Source organism: Salvelinus alpinus, chromosome 1 (assembly GCF_045679555.1).
Source record: "Salvelinus alpinus chromosome 1, SLU_Salpinus.1, whole genome shotgun sequence".
In the NCBI taxonomy this organism is placed as follows: domain Eukaryota; kingdom Metazoa; phylum Chordata; class Actinopteri; order Salmoniformes; family Salmonidae; genus Salvelinus; species Salvelinus alpinus.
The window spans coordinates 14079215-14096347 of NC_092086.1; the positions used below are offsets into that span (position 1 = coordinate 14079215).

General features: G+C 42.0%; 1 protein-coding gene across 1 annotated transcript; it reads right to left on the reverse strand.

The window, feature by feature from the left end:
* Positions 1–4763: 4763 nt before the first annotated feature.
* Positions 4764–16890, reverse strand: LOC139567755 (uncharacterized). The gene is made up of 2 exons (XM_071389233.1): positions 16743–16890; positions 4764–6143 (listed from the first exon to the last, which is right to left on the reverse strand). Exon 2 carries the CDS (start codon positions 6134–6136, stop codon positions 5459–5461), a length of 678 nt encoding a protein of 225 aa, XP_071245334.1. The 5' UTR covers positions 6137–6143; positions 16743–16890; the 3' UTR covers positions 4764–5458.
* Positions 16891–17133: the final 243 nt, after the last annotated feature.

Sequence of the window (17133 nt, forward strand, 5' to 3'; positions counted from 1 at the left end):
GTGCAAAAAGAGGTATGGAATAACCAAAGAGTTTATTGAATTCCTTCATTATGTACAGTTGAAGTCAGAAGTTTACATTCACTTAGGTTCAACCACTCCACAAATTTCTGGTTAACAAACTATAGTTTTGGCAAGTCGGTTAGGACATCTACTTTGTGCATGACACAAGTCATTTTTACAACAATTGTTTACAGACAGATTATTTCACTTATTACTGTATCACAATTCCAGTGTGTCAGAAGTTTACATACAGTAAGTTGATTGTGCCTTTAAACAGCTTGGAAAATTCCAGAAAATGATGTCATGACATTTGAAGCTTCTGATAGGCTAATTGACATAACTTGAGTCAATTGGAGGTGTACCTATGGATGTATTTCAAGGCCTACCTTCAAACTCAGTGCCTCTTTGCTTGACATCATGGGAAAATCTAAAGAAATCAGCCAAGACCTTAGAAAAAGATTGTAGACCTCCACAAGTCTGGTTCATCCTTGGGAGCAATTTCCAAACACCTGAAGGTACCACATTCATCTGTACAAAAAATAGAACACAAGTATAAACACCATGGGACCACGCAGCCGTCATACCGCTCAGGAAGGAGACGCGTTCTGTCTCCTAGAGATGAACGTACTTTGGTGCGAAATGTGCAAATCAATCATAGAACAACAGCAAAGGACCTTGTGATGATGCTGGAGGAAACAGGTACAAAAGTATCTATATCCACAGTAAAATGAGTCCTATATCAACATAACCTGAAGGGCTGCTCAGTAAGGAAGAAGCCACTGCTCCAAAACTGCCATAAAAAAGCCAGACTACGGTTTGCAACTGCACATGGGGACAAAGTGTAATAAAATAATGACTATCGTTATGTTTGGAGGAAAAAGGGGGATGCTTGCAAGCCGAAGAACACCATCCCACCTGTGAAGCACGGGGGTGGCAGCATCATGTTGTGGGGGTGCTTTGCTGCAGGAGGGACTGGTGCACTTCACAAAATAGATGGAAACATGAGGAATGAAAATTATGTGGATATATTGAAGCAACATCTCAAGACATTAGTCAGGATGGTAAAGCTTGGGTTTAAATGTATTTGGCTAAGGTGTATGTAAACTTCTGACTTCAACTGTAAATGTCTTCAATAAGATCCTTGCTATAACCTGATTCTGAGGGTTGTTAAGGGGAATATCTTTCTCAGTAAAACACCTGTTGTTAAGGGGAATATCTGTTCTCAGTAAAACACCTGTTGTTAAGGGGAATATCTGTTCTCAGTAAAACACCTGTTGTTAAGGGGAATATGTGTTCTATCTGATACAATGCAAGGTGAGTGCTGACTGAACCCACCTTTATAGTATTTTGAGTCCCAAATGGCACCCTATAGGCCTATAGGGAATAGGGTGCCATTCAGGATGTACCCTTTATAAATACACAGCTGAATACTGGGTAACACAACATACTAACTGTAAGGCCAGCAGCCTCAACAACTCTCTCATCAGTTGAATACTGGTAGTATAACACAACATACTAACTGTAAGGCCAGCAGCCTCAACAACTCTCTCATCAGTTGAATACTGGTAGTATAACACAACATACTAACTGTAAGGCCAGCAGCCTCAACAACTCTCTCATCAGTTGAATACTGGTAGGATAACACAACATACTAACTGTAAGGCCAGCAGCCTCAACAACTCTCTCAACAGTTGAATACTGGTAGTATAACACAACATACTAACTGTAAGGCCAGCAGCCTCAACAACTCTCTCATCAGTTGAATACTGGTAGTATAACACAACATACTAACTGTAAGGCCAGCAGCCTCAACAACTCTCTCATCAGTTGAATACTGGTAGTATAACACAACATACTAACTGTAAGGCCAGCAGCCTCAACAACTCTCTCATCAGTTGAATACTGGTAGGATAACACAACATACTAAGTGTAAGGCCAGCAGCCTCAACAACTCTCTCAACAGTTGAATACTGGTAGTATAACACAACATACTAACTTGTAAGGCCAGCAGCCTCAACAACTCTCTCATCACCGTCTCTCTTCTCATATAAAGAGTCAAAATCCCCAGGAATTAGTTTGGTACTGTATTATAGCAATGTGTATATTTTTATGTTATATTTAAACCATTTCTTCCTTTGAGAACACTTCTACACCTCTTCTGACTTGAAACTTGAACTGTCTCCTGTTTATATTATCTGTCAAGGTCTATTTATTAATATCCTGTTACTGCTGTTTCTACTTAACAGATATAAATAAAGGCTGTCAATAACACTGAAACAAAGCAGTGGTGTTGTTCCCTCATGTCCCCCTCCCACAGAGTACTGCCTGGATTACACCACATAATACTGTCTGGATTACACCACATAGTACTGCCTGGATTACACCACATAATACTGTCTGGATTACACCACATAATACTGCCTGGATTACACCACATAATACTGCCTGGATTACACCACATAGTACTGCCTGGATTACACCACATAATACTGTCTGGATTACACCACATAATACTGCCTGGATTACACCACATAGTACTGCCTGGATTACACCACATAGAACTGCCTGGATTACACCACATAATACTGCCTGGATTACACCACATAGTACTGCCAGGATTACACCACATAATACTGTCTGGATTACACCACAAAGAACTGCCTGGATTACACTACATAGTACTGCCTGGATTACACCACATAATACTGCCTGGATTACACCACATAATACTGCCTGGATTACACCACATAGAACTGCCTGGATTACACCACATAGAACTGCCTGGATTACACTACATAGTACTGTGTGGATTACACTACATAGTACTGCCTGGATTACACCACATAGTACTGCCTGGATTACACCACATAATACTGCCTGGATTACACCACATAGTACTGCCTGGATTACACCACATAATACTGCCTGGATTACACCACATAGTACTGCCTGGATTACACCACATAATACTGCCTGGATTACACCACATAATACTGTCTGGATTACACCACATAGTACTGCCTGGATTACACCACATAGAACTGCCTGGATTACACCACATAGTACTGCCTGGATTACACCACATAGTACTGCCTGGATTACACCACATAATACTGCCTGGATTACACCACATAGTACTGCCTGGATTACACCACATAATACTGCCTGGATTATACCACATAATACTGCCTGGATTACACCACATAATACTGCCTGGATTACACCACATAATACTGCCTGGATTACACCACATAGTACTGCCTGGATTACACCACATAATACTGCCTGGATTACACCACATAATACTGCCTGGATTACACCACATAGCATAGGGAGGCTGTATCAACGTGAACTGATGTGTGTCAGTGTCTTTATACCTTTATGTTGCAAAGCTAAATAGACATTTCTGTTTATTTTCTTTTTATTGTTATTGTCGAAACTATGAGGAGAATCACAGAATAAACATTTAATTTAAACTGAAAGATGTGTGTTGTTTAATGGCGCTGGTTGGTGTTCTATGTGTTTCTACATGATCTTCTCACTCCACCTGGTGGCCACAGATGGAACAGCACTCCAGACTGACGGAAGAGGAGAAAGAGATGGAGAGTGATGGAGAAAAACAAAGAGACACCTTACAGTCATGTACATTCTCAGTTCTCGTCTCTCTTCTAGGACCCATTTTACGTGTCTATTTTAAATCCTTCGTAAATCCACTCCACAATGGCCTATCAACTTGAAACTGTTTAGGGTCATCAAAGACATTACCATGATGAACCATGTTCAGTTTGGCATTAATATCTTAAAAAGTAAAACATTTATTTTTTGACTATGTAACGCTAATCCTTAAAATAATAATTTAAAATAGACATCTCATGGACTAAAAGTCAGATTCACTCCAAAAGTGGTCTTTGGACTCATCACAATAGTCCCTAAAGAGGACTCATCACAATAGTCCCTAAAGAGGTCTCATCACAATGGTGCCTAAAGAGGACTCATCACAATGGTGCCTAAAGAGGACTCATCACAATAGTCCCTAAAGAGGTCTCATCACAATGGTGCCTAAAGAGGACTCATCACAATGGTGCCTAAAGAGGACTCATCACAATAGTCCCTAAAGAGGACTCATCACAATAGTCCCTAAAGAGGACTCATCACAATAGTCCCTAAAGAGGACTCATCACAATAGTCCCTAAAGAGGACTCATCACAATAGTCCCTAAAGAGGACTCATCACAATAGTCCCTAAAGAGGACTCATCACAATAGTCCCTAAAGAGGACTCATCACAATAGTCCCTAAAGAGGACTCATCACAATAGTCCCTAAAGAGGTTGTTGTTGTCCTGATATCTCTAAAAACAAGGAAACAAATCATTATTTACATACGTAACACTAATGCTCAAAACCATCTGGAATCATCTTCTACTTTATGAACAATACATCAGATTCACTTCTGATTTTTGTCTTTAATAGTTTTGAGAAAAAATAGTTGCTACATTCAAATATGGCCGCACTCTACCTATAGACGCATGTTAGCACACATGCTAATGCTAAAACATAATTTAAACATTTACTCATGAACCATAGATCAGATTGACTCTAGATTTGGTATATAGACTTGGTAGACTGGTATATAGATTTGGTATATAGACTTGGTAGATAGACTCAATGAATTAGCCTCTAAAGAATTTGAGAATGATTAATTGTTGCATTCGTTGTCGGCCACTAGATGAAATGTTCTTACGTAGTTGATTTGCAAATCCAATCAGCTTTCCACATTGATTTAATGTCATCACATTTATGTTTTGGGTTGAAGTGAAGAGGAAACTACATTGATTACAACCAGGGAAGGTGAAAAATGTCAAAATACAACAACAAAAAATAACATAAAGATCAATCTTTGAAAAATAAACTACCAAATACTTGTATTTTGAAGTGTATTTAATTAAAATGCATGTATTTTGTATTTTAAAACACAGAAGTACATTATCCAGTAGCAGGCCCCAACAGCAACAACCCTCTCAGTAATGGTAACAGAAACAGTTGACTTGCTCTGACTGTGATACAGTATGTTGCTGTTTATCTGCCTTTAATGCACTGAAGTCACTCTGGATAAGAGCGTCTGATAAATGACCAAGTGTATTAGTGAAAATGAACATACCAAAATGAAATGCAATGTGCTAGGGCAAGAAACTAAAAGGTTCCCCCCTTCAGGGTCCCCAGGACCAGGACCTAAGGACACGGATCTACAGTATGGTACAGTAGCTTTCCCAGAAGCCTGGTTACAGTATGGTACAGTAGCTTTCCCAGAAGCCTGGTTACAGTATGGTACAGTAGCTTTCCCAGTAGCCTGGTTACAGTATGGTACAGTAGCTATCCCAGAAGCCTGGTTACAGTATGGTACAGTAGCTATCCCAGAAGCCTGGTTACAGTATGGTACAGTAGCTTTCCCAGTAGCCTGGTTACAGTATGGTACAGTAGCTTTCCCAGAATCCTGGTGCAGCTCTGGGTGGAACTCTGGGTGCAGCTCTGGGTGCAGCTCTGAATCCACCTTCCATATCATTTCTGGTATCCCCAGACTCCATCGGGGCGATGCCCTGATACATAATAACATTTTTCTCATGAGTGGAATAGCCCGCCTCTTTCAGGAAGATCTCCAATGATTGGCCACGTATGGTCATGAGCAACCCCCTGCTGATGCAATATGTGTTGACCGGGTCGAAGCTCCTCAGGTCCTCGTGCTGGGTCACATAGACCTTATCCACTGTCATGTCTGGACGCATACTGATGATGAGGCGGTCCATGTTGCTGGTATCTATGTCACCAGTGTTGTACTTCCTGACGTACTCAGGCATGGAATCAGATGCTGGGAGGTGGAGGTTGCCCACCTCATAGAACGGGTAGTCACCATAAGGAAGCAGCCTCTTGCAGACGTCGTTTTCACACTCACGTCTGTTCATGAAGTAATGGAAACCAAAGCGTTCTTCTTTGGGGTTGTAATTTGCAACCATCTGGTTGTCATTTTTGTAGACGATGTAATCGTTGGCGAACCAGAAAAGGAGCTTGAGTCCGTGCCGGGGTGAGGGACGACCAAACCTTGAAGCTCTCAGCTCCGCCATATTGTTCAATGTTCGTACCATGGTACCCCTGGGGGAGGGAGAGAGAGAGAGAGAGAGAGAGAGGGAAAGAGGGAGAGAGAGAGAGGGGGATGGGTAGAGAGAGAGAGAGAGAGAGAGAGATGAATAGAGAGAGAGAGAGAGAGAGAGAGAGATGAATAGAGAGAGAGAGAGAGAGAGAGAGGGAGAGAGGGAGAGAGAGAGGGAGAGGGAGGGGGAGAGAGGGAGAGGGAGGGGGAGAGAGAGGGAGAAAGATGGATATAGAGAGGGGGAGAGAGAGAAAACAGACAGCATTAAACAATACAGTTCATGGTGATACAGTTAAGTTACCTTCCATATACAGTATAAGCCTCTGTTAAGAGGTCTGGACCTTAATGGCGTTGGAGTGCACTAATGTGGCTGTTCCCTACATCACTACACTGGCAAAAGTGTTACAGGCTGTTTAATTTTATTTTTCTATTTCGAGGTTGGATGTTAGCACGTAGAACGCACCAATTGGTGTCACCTCGTTAGTCAGTTTGTGTTACACCTGTGCTGGCTTGTCCATCTCGTTAATTAGAAGGTGCTTCACCTGTGCTGGCCCAGGTTATATTTAAGAGTGGCTGGCCCAGGTGATATTTAAGAGCGTCTGGCCCAGGTTATATTTAAGAGTGGCTGGCCCAGGTGATATTTAAGAGTGGCTGGCCCAGGTGATATTTAAGAGTGGCTGGCCCAGGTGATATTTAAGAGTGGCTGGCCCAGGTGATATTTAAGAGTGGCTGGCCCAGGTGATATTTAAGAGTGGCTGGCCCAGGTGATATTTAAGAGCGTCTGGCCCAGGTGATATTTAAGAGTGGCTGGCCCAGGTGCTATTTAAGAGTGGCTGGCCCAGGTGATATTTAAGAGAGTCTGGCCCAGGTGATATTTAAGAGTGGCTGGCCCAGGTGATATTTAAGAGTGGCTGGCCCAGGTGCTATTTAAGAGTGGCTGGCCAAGGTGATATTTAAGAGTGGCTGGCCCAGGTGATATTTAAGAGTGGCTGGCCCAGGTGCTATTTAAGAGAGTCTGGCCCAGGTGATATTTAAGAGTGGCTGGCCCAGGTGATATTTAAGAGTGGCTGGCCCAGGTGATATTTAAGAGTGGCTGGCCAAGGTGATATTTAAGAGCGTCTGGCCCAGGTGATATTTAAGAGTGGCTGGCCCAGGTGATATTTAAGAGTGGCTGGCGCAGGTGATATTTAAGAGTGGCTGGCCCAGGTGATATTTAAGAGCGTCTGGCCCAGGTGATATTTAAGAGTGGCTGGCCCAGGTGCTATTTAAGAGTGGCTGGCCCAGGTGATATTTAAGAGAGTCTGGCCCAGGTGATATTTAAGAGTGGCTGGCCCAGGTGATATTTAAGAGTGGCTGGCCCAGGTGATATTTAAGAGTGGCTGGCCCAGGTGATATTTAAGAGTGGCTGGCCCAGGTGATATTTAAGAGTGGCTGGCCCAGGTTATATTTAAGAGCGTCTGGCCCAGGTGATATTTAAGAGCGGCTGCCCAGGTGATATTTAAGAGTGGCTGGCCCAGGTGATATTTAAGAGTGGCTGGCCCAGGTGCTATTTAAGAGTGGCTGGCCCAGGTGCTATTTAAGAGAGTCTGGCCCAGGTGATATTTAAGAGTGGCTGGCCCAGGTGATATTTAAGAGTGGCTGGCCCAGGTGATATTTAAGAGTGGCTGGCCCAGGTGATATTTAAGAGTGGCTGGCCCAGGTTATATTTAAGAGCGTCTGGCCCAGGTGATATTTAAGAGCGGCTGCCCAGGTGATATTTAAGAGTGGCTGGCCCAGGTGATATTTAAGAGTGGCTGGCCCAGGTGCTATTTAAGAGTGGCTGGCCCAGGTGCTATTTAAGAGTGGCTGGCCCAGGTGATATTTAAGAGTGGCTGGCCCAGGTGCTATTTAAGAGTGGCTGGCCAAGTGCTTCAGTTGTCTTGATAGATGTGGAGGGTTGGCACTGTTGGATTCTGGGTTAAACGTGGATTAGAGGCATGATAGATCAGAAGTAATATTATAGTTTCTGAGGGGGGAAAGAGACTGGTTGTTACATCAGTATTACTATAGTATCTGAGGGGGGAAAGAGACTGGTTGTTACATCAGTATTACTATAGTATCTGAGGGGGGAAAGAGACTGGTTGTTACATCAGTAATACTATAGTATCTGAGGGGGGATAGAGACTGGTTGTTACATCAGTATTACTATAGTATCTGAGGGGGGATAGAGACTGGTTGTTACATCAGTATTACTATAGTATCTGAGGGGGGAAAGAGACTGGTTGTTACATCAGTAATACTATAGTATCTGAGGGGGGAAAGAGACTGGTTGTTACATCAGTATTACTATAGTATCTGAGGGGGGATAGAGACTGGTTGTTACATCAGTATTACTATAGTATCTGAGGGGGGATAGAGACTGGTTGTTACATCAGTATTACTATAGTATCTGAGGGGGGAAAGAGACTGGTTGTTACATCAGTAATACTATAGTATCTGAGGGGGGATAGAGACTGGTTGTTACATCAGTAATACTATAGTATCTGAGGGGGGATAGAGAATGGTTGTTACATCAGTAATACTATAGTATCTGAGGGGGGAAAGAGACTGGTTGTTACATCAGTAATACTATAGTATCTGAGGGGTGATAGAGACTGGTTGTTACATCAGTAATACTATAGTATCTGAGGGGTGATAGAGACTGGTTGTTACATCAGTAATACTATAGTATCTGAGGGGGGATAGAGACTGGTTGTTACATCAGTATTACTATAGTATCTGAGGGGGGATAGAGACTGGTTGTTACATGAGTATTACTGTAGTATCTGAGGGGGGATAGAGACTGGTTGTTACATCAGTAATACTATAGTATCTGAGGGGGGAAAGAGACTGGTTGTTACATCAGTAATACTATAGTATCTGAGGGGTGATAGAGACTGGTTGAAGTAATACTATAGTATCTGAGGGGGGATAGAGACTGGTTGTTACATCAGTAATACTATAGTATCTGAGGGGGGATAGAGACTGGTTGTTACATCAGTAATACTATAGTATCTGAGTGGGGAAAGAGACTGGTTGTTACATCAGTAATACTATAGTATCTGAGGGGGGATAGAGACTGGTTGTTACATCAGTAATACTATAGTATCTGAGGGGGGATAGAGACTGGTTGTTACATCAGTAATACTATAGTATCTGAGGGGGGATAGAGACTGGTTGTTACATCAGTAAAACTATAGAATCTGAGGGGGGAAAGAGACTGGTTGTTACATCAGTATTACTATAGTATCTGAGGGGGGATAGAGACTGGTTGTTACATCAGTAATACTATAGTATCTGAGGGGGGATAGAGACTGGTTGTTACATCAGTAATACTATAGTATCTGAGGGGGGATAGAGACTGGTTGTTACATCAGTAAAACTATAGAATCTGAGGGGGGAAAGAGACTGGTTGTTACATCAGTATTACTATAGTATCTGAGGGGGGATAGAGACTGGTTGTTACATCAGTATTACTATAGTATCTGAGGGGGGATAGAGACTGGTTGTTACATCAGTATTACTATAGTATCTGAGGGGGGATAGAGACTGGTTGTTACATGAGTATTACTGTAGTATCTGAGGGGGGATAGAGACTGGTTGTTACATCAGTAATACTATAGTATCTGAGGGGGGATAGAGACTGGTTGTTACATCAGTAATACTATAGTATCTGAGGAGGGATAGAGACTGGTTGTTAGATCAGTAATATTATAGTTTCTGAGGGGGGAAAGAGACTGGTTGTTACATCAGTAATACTATAGTATCTGAGGGGGGATAGAGACTGGTTGTTACATCAGTAATACTATAGTATCTGAGGGGGGATAGAGACTGGTTGTTACATCAGTAATACTATAGTATCTGAGGGGTGATAGAGACTGGTTGTTACATCAGTAATACTATCGTATCTGAGGGGTGATAGAGACTGGTTGTTACATCAGTAATACTATAGTACCTGAGGGGGGATAGAGACTGGTTGTTACATCAGTAATACTATAGTATCTGAGGGGGGATAGAGACTGGCTGATACATCAGTAATACTATAGTTTCTGAGCGGGGATAGAGACTGGTTGTTACATCAGTAATACTATAGTATCTGAGGGGGGATAGAGACTGGTTGTTACATCAGTAATACTATAGTATCTGAGGGGGGATAGAGATTGGTTGTTACATCAGTAATACTATAGTACCTGAGGGGGGATAGAGACTGGTTGTTACATCAGTAATACTATAGTATCTGAGGGGGGAAAGAGACTGGTTGTTACATCAGTAATACTATAGTATCTGAGGGGGGTTAGAGACTGGTTGTTACATCAGTAATACTATAGTATCTGAGGGGGGATAGAGACTGGTTGTTACATCAGTAATACTATAGTACCTGAGGGGGGATAGAGACTGGTTGTTACATCAGTAATACTATAGTACCTGAGGGGGGAGAGAGACTGGTTGTTACATCAGTAATACTATAGTATCTGAGGGGTGATAGAGACTGGTTGTTACATCAATAATACTACAGTATCTGAGGGGTGATAGAGACTGGTTGTTACATCAGTAAAACTATAGTATCTGAGGGGGAATAGAGACTGGTTGTTACATCAGTAATACTATAGTATCTGGGGGGGGGGATAGAGACTGGTTGTTACATCAGTAATACTATAGTATCTGAGGGGGGATAGAGACTGGTTGTTACATCAGTAATACTATAGTATCTGAGGGGGATCGAGACTGGTTGTTACATCAGTAATACTATAGTATCTGAGGGGGGATAGAGACTGGTTGTTACATCAGTAATACTATAGTATCTGAGGGGGGATAGAGACTGGTTGTTACATCAGTAATACTATAGTATCTGAGGGGGGATAGAGACTGGTTGTTACATCAGTAATACTATAGTATCTGAGGGGGATAGAGACTGGTTGTTACATCAGTAATACTATAGTATCTGAGGGGGGATAGAGACTGGTTACATCAGTAATACTATAGTATCTGAGGGGGGATAGAGACTGGTTGTTACATCAGTAATACTATAGTATCTCAGGGGGGATAGAGACTGGTTGTTACATCAGTAATACTATAGTACCTGAGGGGGGATAGAGACTGGTTGTTACATCAGTAATACTATAGTATCTGAGGGGGGAGAGAGACTGGTTGTTACATCAGTAATACTATAGTATCTGAGGAGTGATAGAGACTGGTTGTTACATCAGTAATACTATAGTATCTGAGGGGGGATAGAGACTGGTTGTTACATCAGTAATACTATAGTATCTGAGGGGGGATAGAGACTGGTTGTTACATCAGTAATACTATAGTATCTGAGGGGGGATAGAGACTGGTTGTTACATCAGTAATACTATAGTATCTGAGGGGGGATAGAGACTGGTTGTTACATCAGTAATACTATAGTATCTGAGGGGGATAGAGACTGGTTGTTACATCAGTAATACTATAGTATCTGAGGGGGATAGAGACTGGTTGTTACATCAGTAATACTATAGTATCTGAGGGGGGATAGAGACTGGTTACATCAGTAATACTATAGTATCTGAGGGGGGATAGAGACTGGTTGTTACATCAGTAATACTATAGTATCTGGGGGGGGATAGAGACTGGTTTTACATCAGAAGTTAATGGTTATCTGTAGGAATGTGCTGGGTGGACGGGAGGAAGTCACGGGAGAACTATAGGTGAGTAACTAACTATGGGTGGAGACCTTTGGTTTAGACATCAAGTGGGTTGAGGTCAGGTCACCTTAAGGGTTAAGGGAGACGGAACGGTTTATTACTCTGTCACTTCGTCTTCCTGTTAAACCATAAAAGTTGAAAGGATTGGAGAGAAGGAGGAGTGCCTACATTGGAGTATATATATATTTGTGGTGGAAAGATGTTATGTCTGAAAGGAGCTGTATTGAACATTTGGGAAGAATTACATCTGGTTAAGATTTTTTTGTCCGTTGAGTCAATTAGAACTGAACCTTTAGTTGTCTTGGTAGATGTGGAGGGTTAACTCCTCTAGTTGTCTTGGTAGATGTGGAGGGTTAACTCCTTTAGTTGTCTTGAGAGATGTGGAGGGTTAACTCCTTTAGTTGTCTTGGTAGATGTGGAGGGTTAACTCCTTTAGTTGTCTTGGTAGATGTGGAGGGTTAACTCCTCTAGTTGTCTTGGTAGATGTGGAGGGTTAACTCCTCAAGTTGTCTTGATAGATGTGGAGGGTTAACTCCTCTAGTTGTCTTGATAGATGTGGAGGGTTAACTCCTTTAGTTGTCTTGAGAGATGTGGAGGGTTAACTCCTTTAGTTGTCTTGGTAGATGTGGAGGGTTAACTCCTTTAGTTGTCTTGGTAGATGTGGAGGGTTAACTCCTCTAGTTGTCTTGGTAGATGTGGAGGGTTAACTCCTCAAGTTGTCTTGATAGATGTGGAGGGTTAACTTCTCTAGTTGTCTTGATAGATGTGGAGGGTTAACTCCTCTAGTTGTCTTGAGAGATGTGGAGGGTTAACTCATTTAGTTGTCTTGGTAGATGTGGAGGGTTAACTCCTTTAGTTGTCTTGGTAGATGTGGAGGGTTAACTCCTCTAGTTGTCTTGGTAGATGTGGAGGGTTAACTCCTCTAGTTGTCTTGATAGATGTGGAGTGTTAACTCCTCTAGTTGTCTTGGTAGATGAGGAGGGTTAACTCCTTTAGTTGTCTTGATAGATGTGGAGGGTTAACTCCTTTAGTTGTCTTGATAGATGTGGAGGGTTAACTCCTCTAGTTGTCTTGGTAGATGTGGAGGGTTAACTCCTCTAGTTGTCTTAATAGATGTGGAGGGTTAACTCCTTTAGTTGTCTTGGTAGATGTGGAGGGTTAACTCCTCTAGTTGTCTTGGTAGATGTGGAGGGTTAACTCCTCTAGTTGTCTTGGTAGATGTGGAGGGTTAACTCCTCTAGTTGTCTTGGTAGATGTGGAGGGTTAACACCTTTAGTTGTCTTGGTAGATGTGGAGGGTTAACTCCTCTAGTTGTCTTGATAGATGTGGAGGGTTAACTCCTCTAGTTGTCTTGGTAGATGTGGAGGGTTAACTCCTCTAGTTGTCTTGATAGATGTGGAGGGTTAACTCCTTTAGTTGTCTTGATAGATGTGGAGGGTTAACTCCTTTAGTTGTCTTGGTAGATGTGGAGGGTTAACTCCTCTAGTTGTCTTAATAGATGTGGAGGGTTAACTCCTCTAGTTGTCTTGGTAGATGTGGAGGGTTAACTCCTTTAGTTGTCTTGATAGATGTGGAGGGTTAACTCCTTTAGTTGTCTTGATAGATATGGAGGGTTAACTCCTCTAGTTGTCTTGATAGATGTGGAGGGTTAACTCCTCTAGTTGTCTTGATAGATGTGGAGGGTTAACTCCTCTAGTTGTCTTGATAGATGTGGAGGGTTAACTCCTCTAGTTGTCTTGGTAGATGTGGAGGGTTAACTCCTCTAGTTGTCTTGATAGATGTGGAGGGTTAACTCCTCTAGTTGTCTTGATAGATGTGGAGGGTTAACTCCTCTAGTTGTCTTGATAGATGTGGAGGGTTAACTCCTCTAGTTGTCTTGATAGATGTGGAGGGTTAACTACTCTAGTTGTCTTGATAGATGTGGAGGGTTAACTACTCTAGTTGTCTTGATAGATGTGGAGGGTTAACTCCTCTAGTTGTCTTGAGATATGTGGAGGGTTAACTCCTTTAGTTGTCTTGATAGATGTGGAGGGTTAACTCCTCTAGTTGTCTTGATAGATGTGGAGGGTTAACTCCTCTATTTGTCTTGATAGATGTGGAGGGTTAACTCCTCTAGTTGTCTTGATAGATGTGGAGGGTTAACTCCTCTAGTTGTCTTGATAGATGTGGAGGGTTAACTCCTCTAGTTGTCTTGATAGATGTGGAGGGTTAACTACTCTAGTTGTCTTGAGAGATGTGGAGGGTTAACTCCTTTAGTTGTCTTGATAGATGTGGAGGGTTAACTCCTTTAGTTGTGGTTTACTTCATGTCTTTAAGTTTGGTGTGTGTTTTCATTTTGTTTGCCTGTTCTTGGTGAATTTAGTGGGTCTCATGGTGGAAGTCTTTTAGGATCCAGTTGTTGTTGCTAGTCAACGTTCAGTGGACACCATGAGTGTCTCTCAGAACCCCTCCTAAAACCCCAGCCGTGTCGTTTTGGTTGTTGTCATTGACTTTTAGTTCCCCCTTCTGTTTCAGTGACATATTTGGTTTTCTTGCTGTGGAACGTGACAATAGGACATCAAATAGAAAGGAGGACCAAGGCACTCTTCATATCATTCATTAAATTACCTTTATTTGTATGGTATGTTCAATAGAAACAAAGTTTAAAAAATCGGACAAAATCAAATCCCTGACGGAGGCCATACTCCCTGACGGAGGCCATACTCCCTGACGAAGGCCATACTCCCTGACGGAGGCCATACTCCCTGACGGAGGCCATACACACTGACGGAGGCCATACTCCCTGACGGAGGCCATACTCCCTGACGGAGGCCATACTCCCTGACGAAGGCCATACTCCCTGACGGAGGCCATACTCCCTGACGGAGGCCATACACACTGACGGAGGCCATACTCCCTGACGGAGGCCATACTCCCTGACGGAGGCCATACTCCCTGACGGAGGCCATACTCCCTGACGGAGGCCATACTCCCTGACGGAGGCCATACTCCCTGACGGAGGCCATACTCCCTGACGAAGGCCATACTCCCTGACGAAGGCCATGCAGCCGAAACATGTCGATTTTTAAAACTTTGTTTCTATTGAACATGCTATACAAATAAAGGCATTTTAATGAATTATATGAAGAGTGCCTTGGTCCTCCTTTCTATTTTATGACCAATTCACCCCTTTTACCAAAGAGCACCTTCTATCTACCAAAATGTACTATAGTGTACCTTAGTAGCGCTTCCCTTCCTCCTCTTTCTACTAGTGACAGTAGGACAGTTGTTATCGTTGGACTAAAACAACTGTGGTAACCTAGTAACGTGAGCCCTCTTGACGATTATCATGAAACGTCATCAACATGAACAGCCCAGCAGGTTTGAGCACATTTTCATTTGGCAGCACATCCATCAAGAGACAATATACTGTACATGAGTTCCAAATGCCACCCTATTCCCTATATAGTGCCCTTCTTTTGAACAGGGCCCAATAGGGAATAGGGTGTCATTTGGGACCACTCCTGGATGAGTCAAGTGTTAGTTTGAAATGTAATCTCCTGAAGGATCCAGGAACATGAAACTTAAGGGGAATAAAATATTTAACTACATGACAGTAAATGCGAGGTTTAAATAGTTACAAAACAGTATACCTGTTAAAGTTAAAAGTGAACGTCATAAACAGAAGGTAAAATCTGTCACCTTTACCGTACCATGTTTTAATGCAGAAAAAATGGGTTGATACTCTATATATTTTCAACCACAATCTGTCAGGTTTCAGGTAATGTCAATTTATTAAATATTAATAGATTTTGATAGTACTGCTTTATTATTCTGGAAAAACTTAATGTAAAAAAAGGATATAAATATTCACTGAGTGTATAAAACATTAGGAACACCTGCTCTTTCCATGACATAGACTGACCAGGTGAATCCAGGTAAAAGATATGATCCCTTATTGATGTCACTTGTTAAATCCACTTCAATCAGTGTAGATGAAGGGGAGGGAGACGGGTTAAAGAAGGATTATTAGGCCTTGAGACAATTGAGACATGGATTGTGTATGTGTGCCATTCAGAGGGTGAATGGGCAAGACAACATATTTAAGTGCCTTTGAACGGGGTATAGTAGTTTGGAACACCTTTGACACCTTGTAGAGTCCGTGCCCCGGTGACTTGAGCTGTTCTGAGGACAAAGGGGGTGCAACTCAATATTAGGAAGGTGTTCCTAATGGTTTGTACACTCAGTGTATAAATATATATATAATTGATTACAACTGTTGTTGTATCTGATCATAAACAACTCAAGACTGGAGAGCAGACCTAGATGAACTCAGATAAAATCAGACCTAATGGAACTCAGATTAGAGCAGACCTAATGGAACTCAGATGAGAGCAGACCTAATGGAACTCAAATTAGATCAGACCTAGATGAGCTCAGATCTGATCAAATAAAGTATCAAATTGTTAATTGTGAGCTAGATTCGGGCATATTCCTTCCTAGAGAGAAAATTCACGAAAAATACATCACAAACTAGATCTAGCTTGTTTAGTAAGGACAGACAAGACCAAACTTGTTTAGTAAGGACAGACTAGATCTAACCTGTTTAGTAAGGACAGGCTAGATCTAACTTGTTTAGTAAGGACAGACTAGACCTAACTTGTTTAGTAAGGACAGATTAGATCTAACTTGTTTAGTAAGGACAGACTAGATCTAACTTGTTTAGTAAGGACAGACTAGACCTAACTTGTTTAGTAAGGACAAACTAGATCTAACTTGTTTAGTAAGGACAGACTAGACCTAACTTGTTTAGTAAGGACAGACTAGACCTAACTTGTTTAGTAAGGACAGACTAGATCTAACTTGTTTAGTAAAGACAGACTAGATCACAAAAAAGCACATAAAATGTTTTTACTGTACCTGGTGTTTTAAAATAAATGTAATCTCTATTTTCTGGTGCTCGATGTCCCTGTAGATCTGTATGAGGCCGTGTGAGAAGATTATTGGATGATCTGCAAGCTTTGCTGCCTGTGTGTGTGTGTGTGTGTGTGTGTGTGAGTGTGTGTGTGTGTGTGTGTGTGTGTGTGTGTGTGTGTGTGTGTGTGTGTGTGTGTGTGTGTGTGTGTGTGTGTGTGTGTGTGTGTGTGTGTGTGTGTGTGTGTGTGTGTGTGTAGTAGCAACCCGTCATTCAGGTTCTGTTATAAGCCCCTCCTCTTTTTTTCTTGCCTGTTTTGCATGTTATTTTTGCATGTAACTTTTGTTCCTCTTTTGTCAGGAATTACGAAAAGACTGAGTTTAAATGTATTTGGCT

Excerpts from the sequence above, each read along its gene's own strand:
- LOC139567755 (XM_071389233.1), bottom strand. The coding sequence starts at position 6,136 with ATGGTACGAACATTGAACAATATGGCGGAGCTGAGAGCTTCAAGGTTT.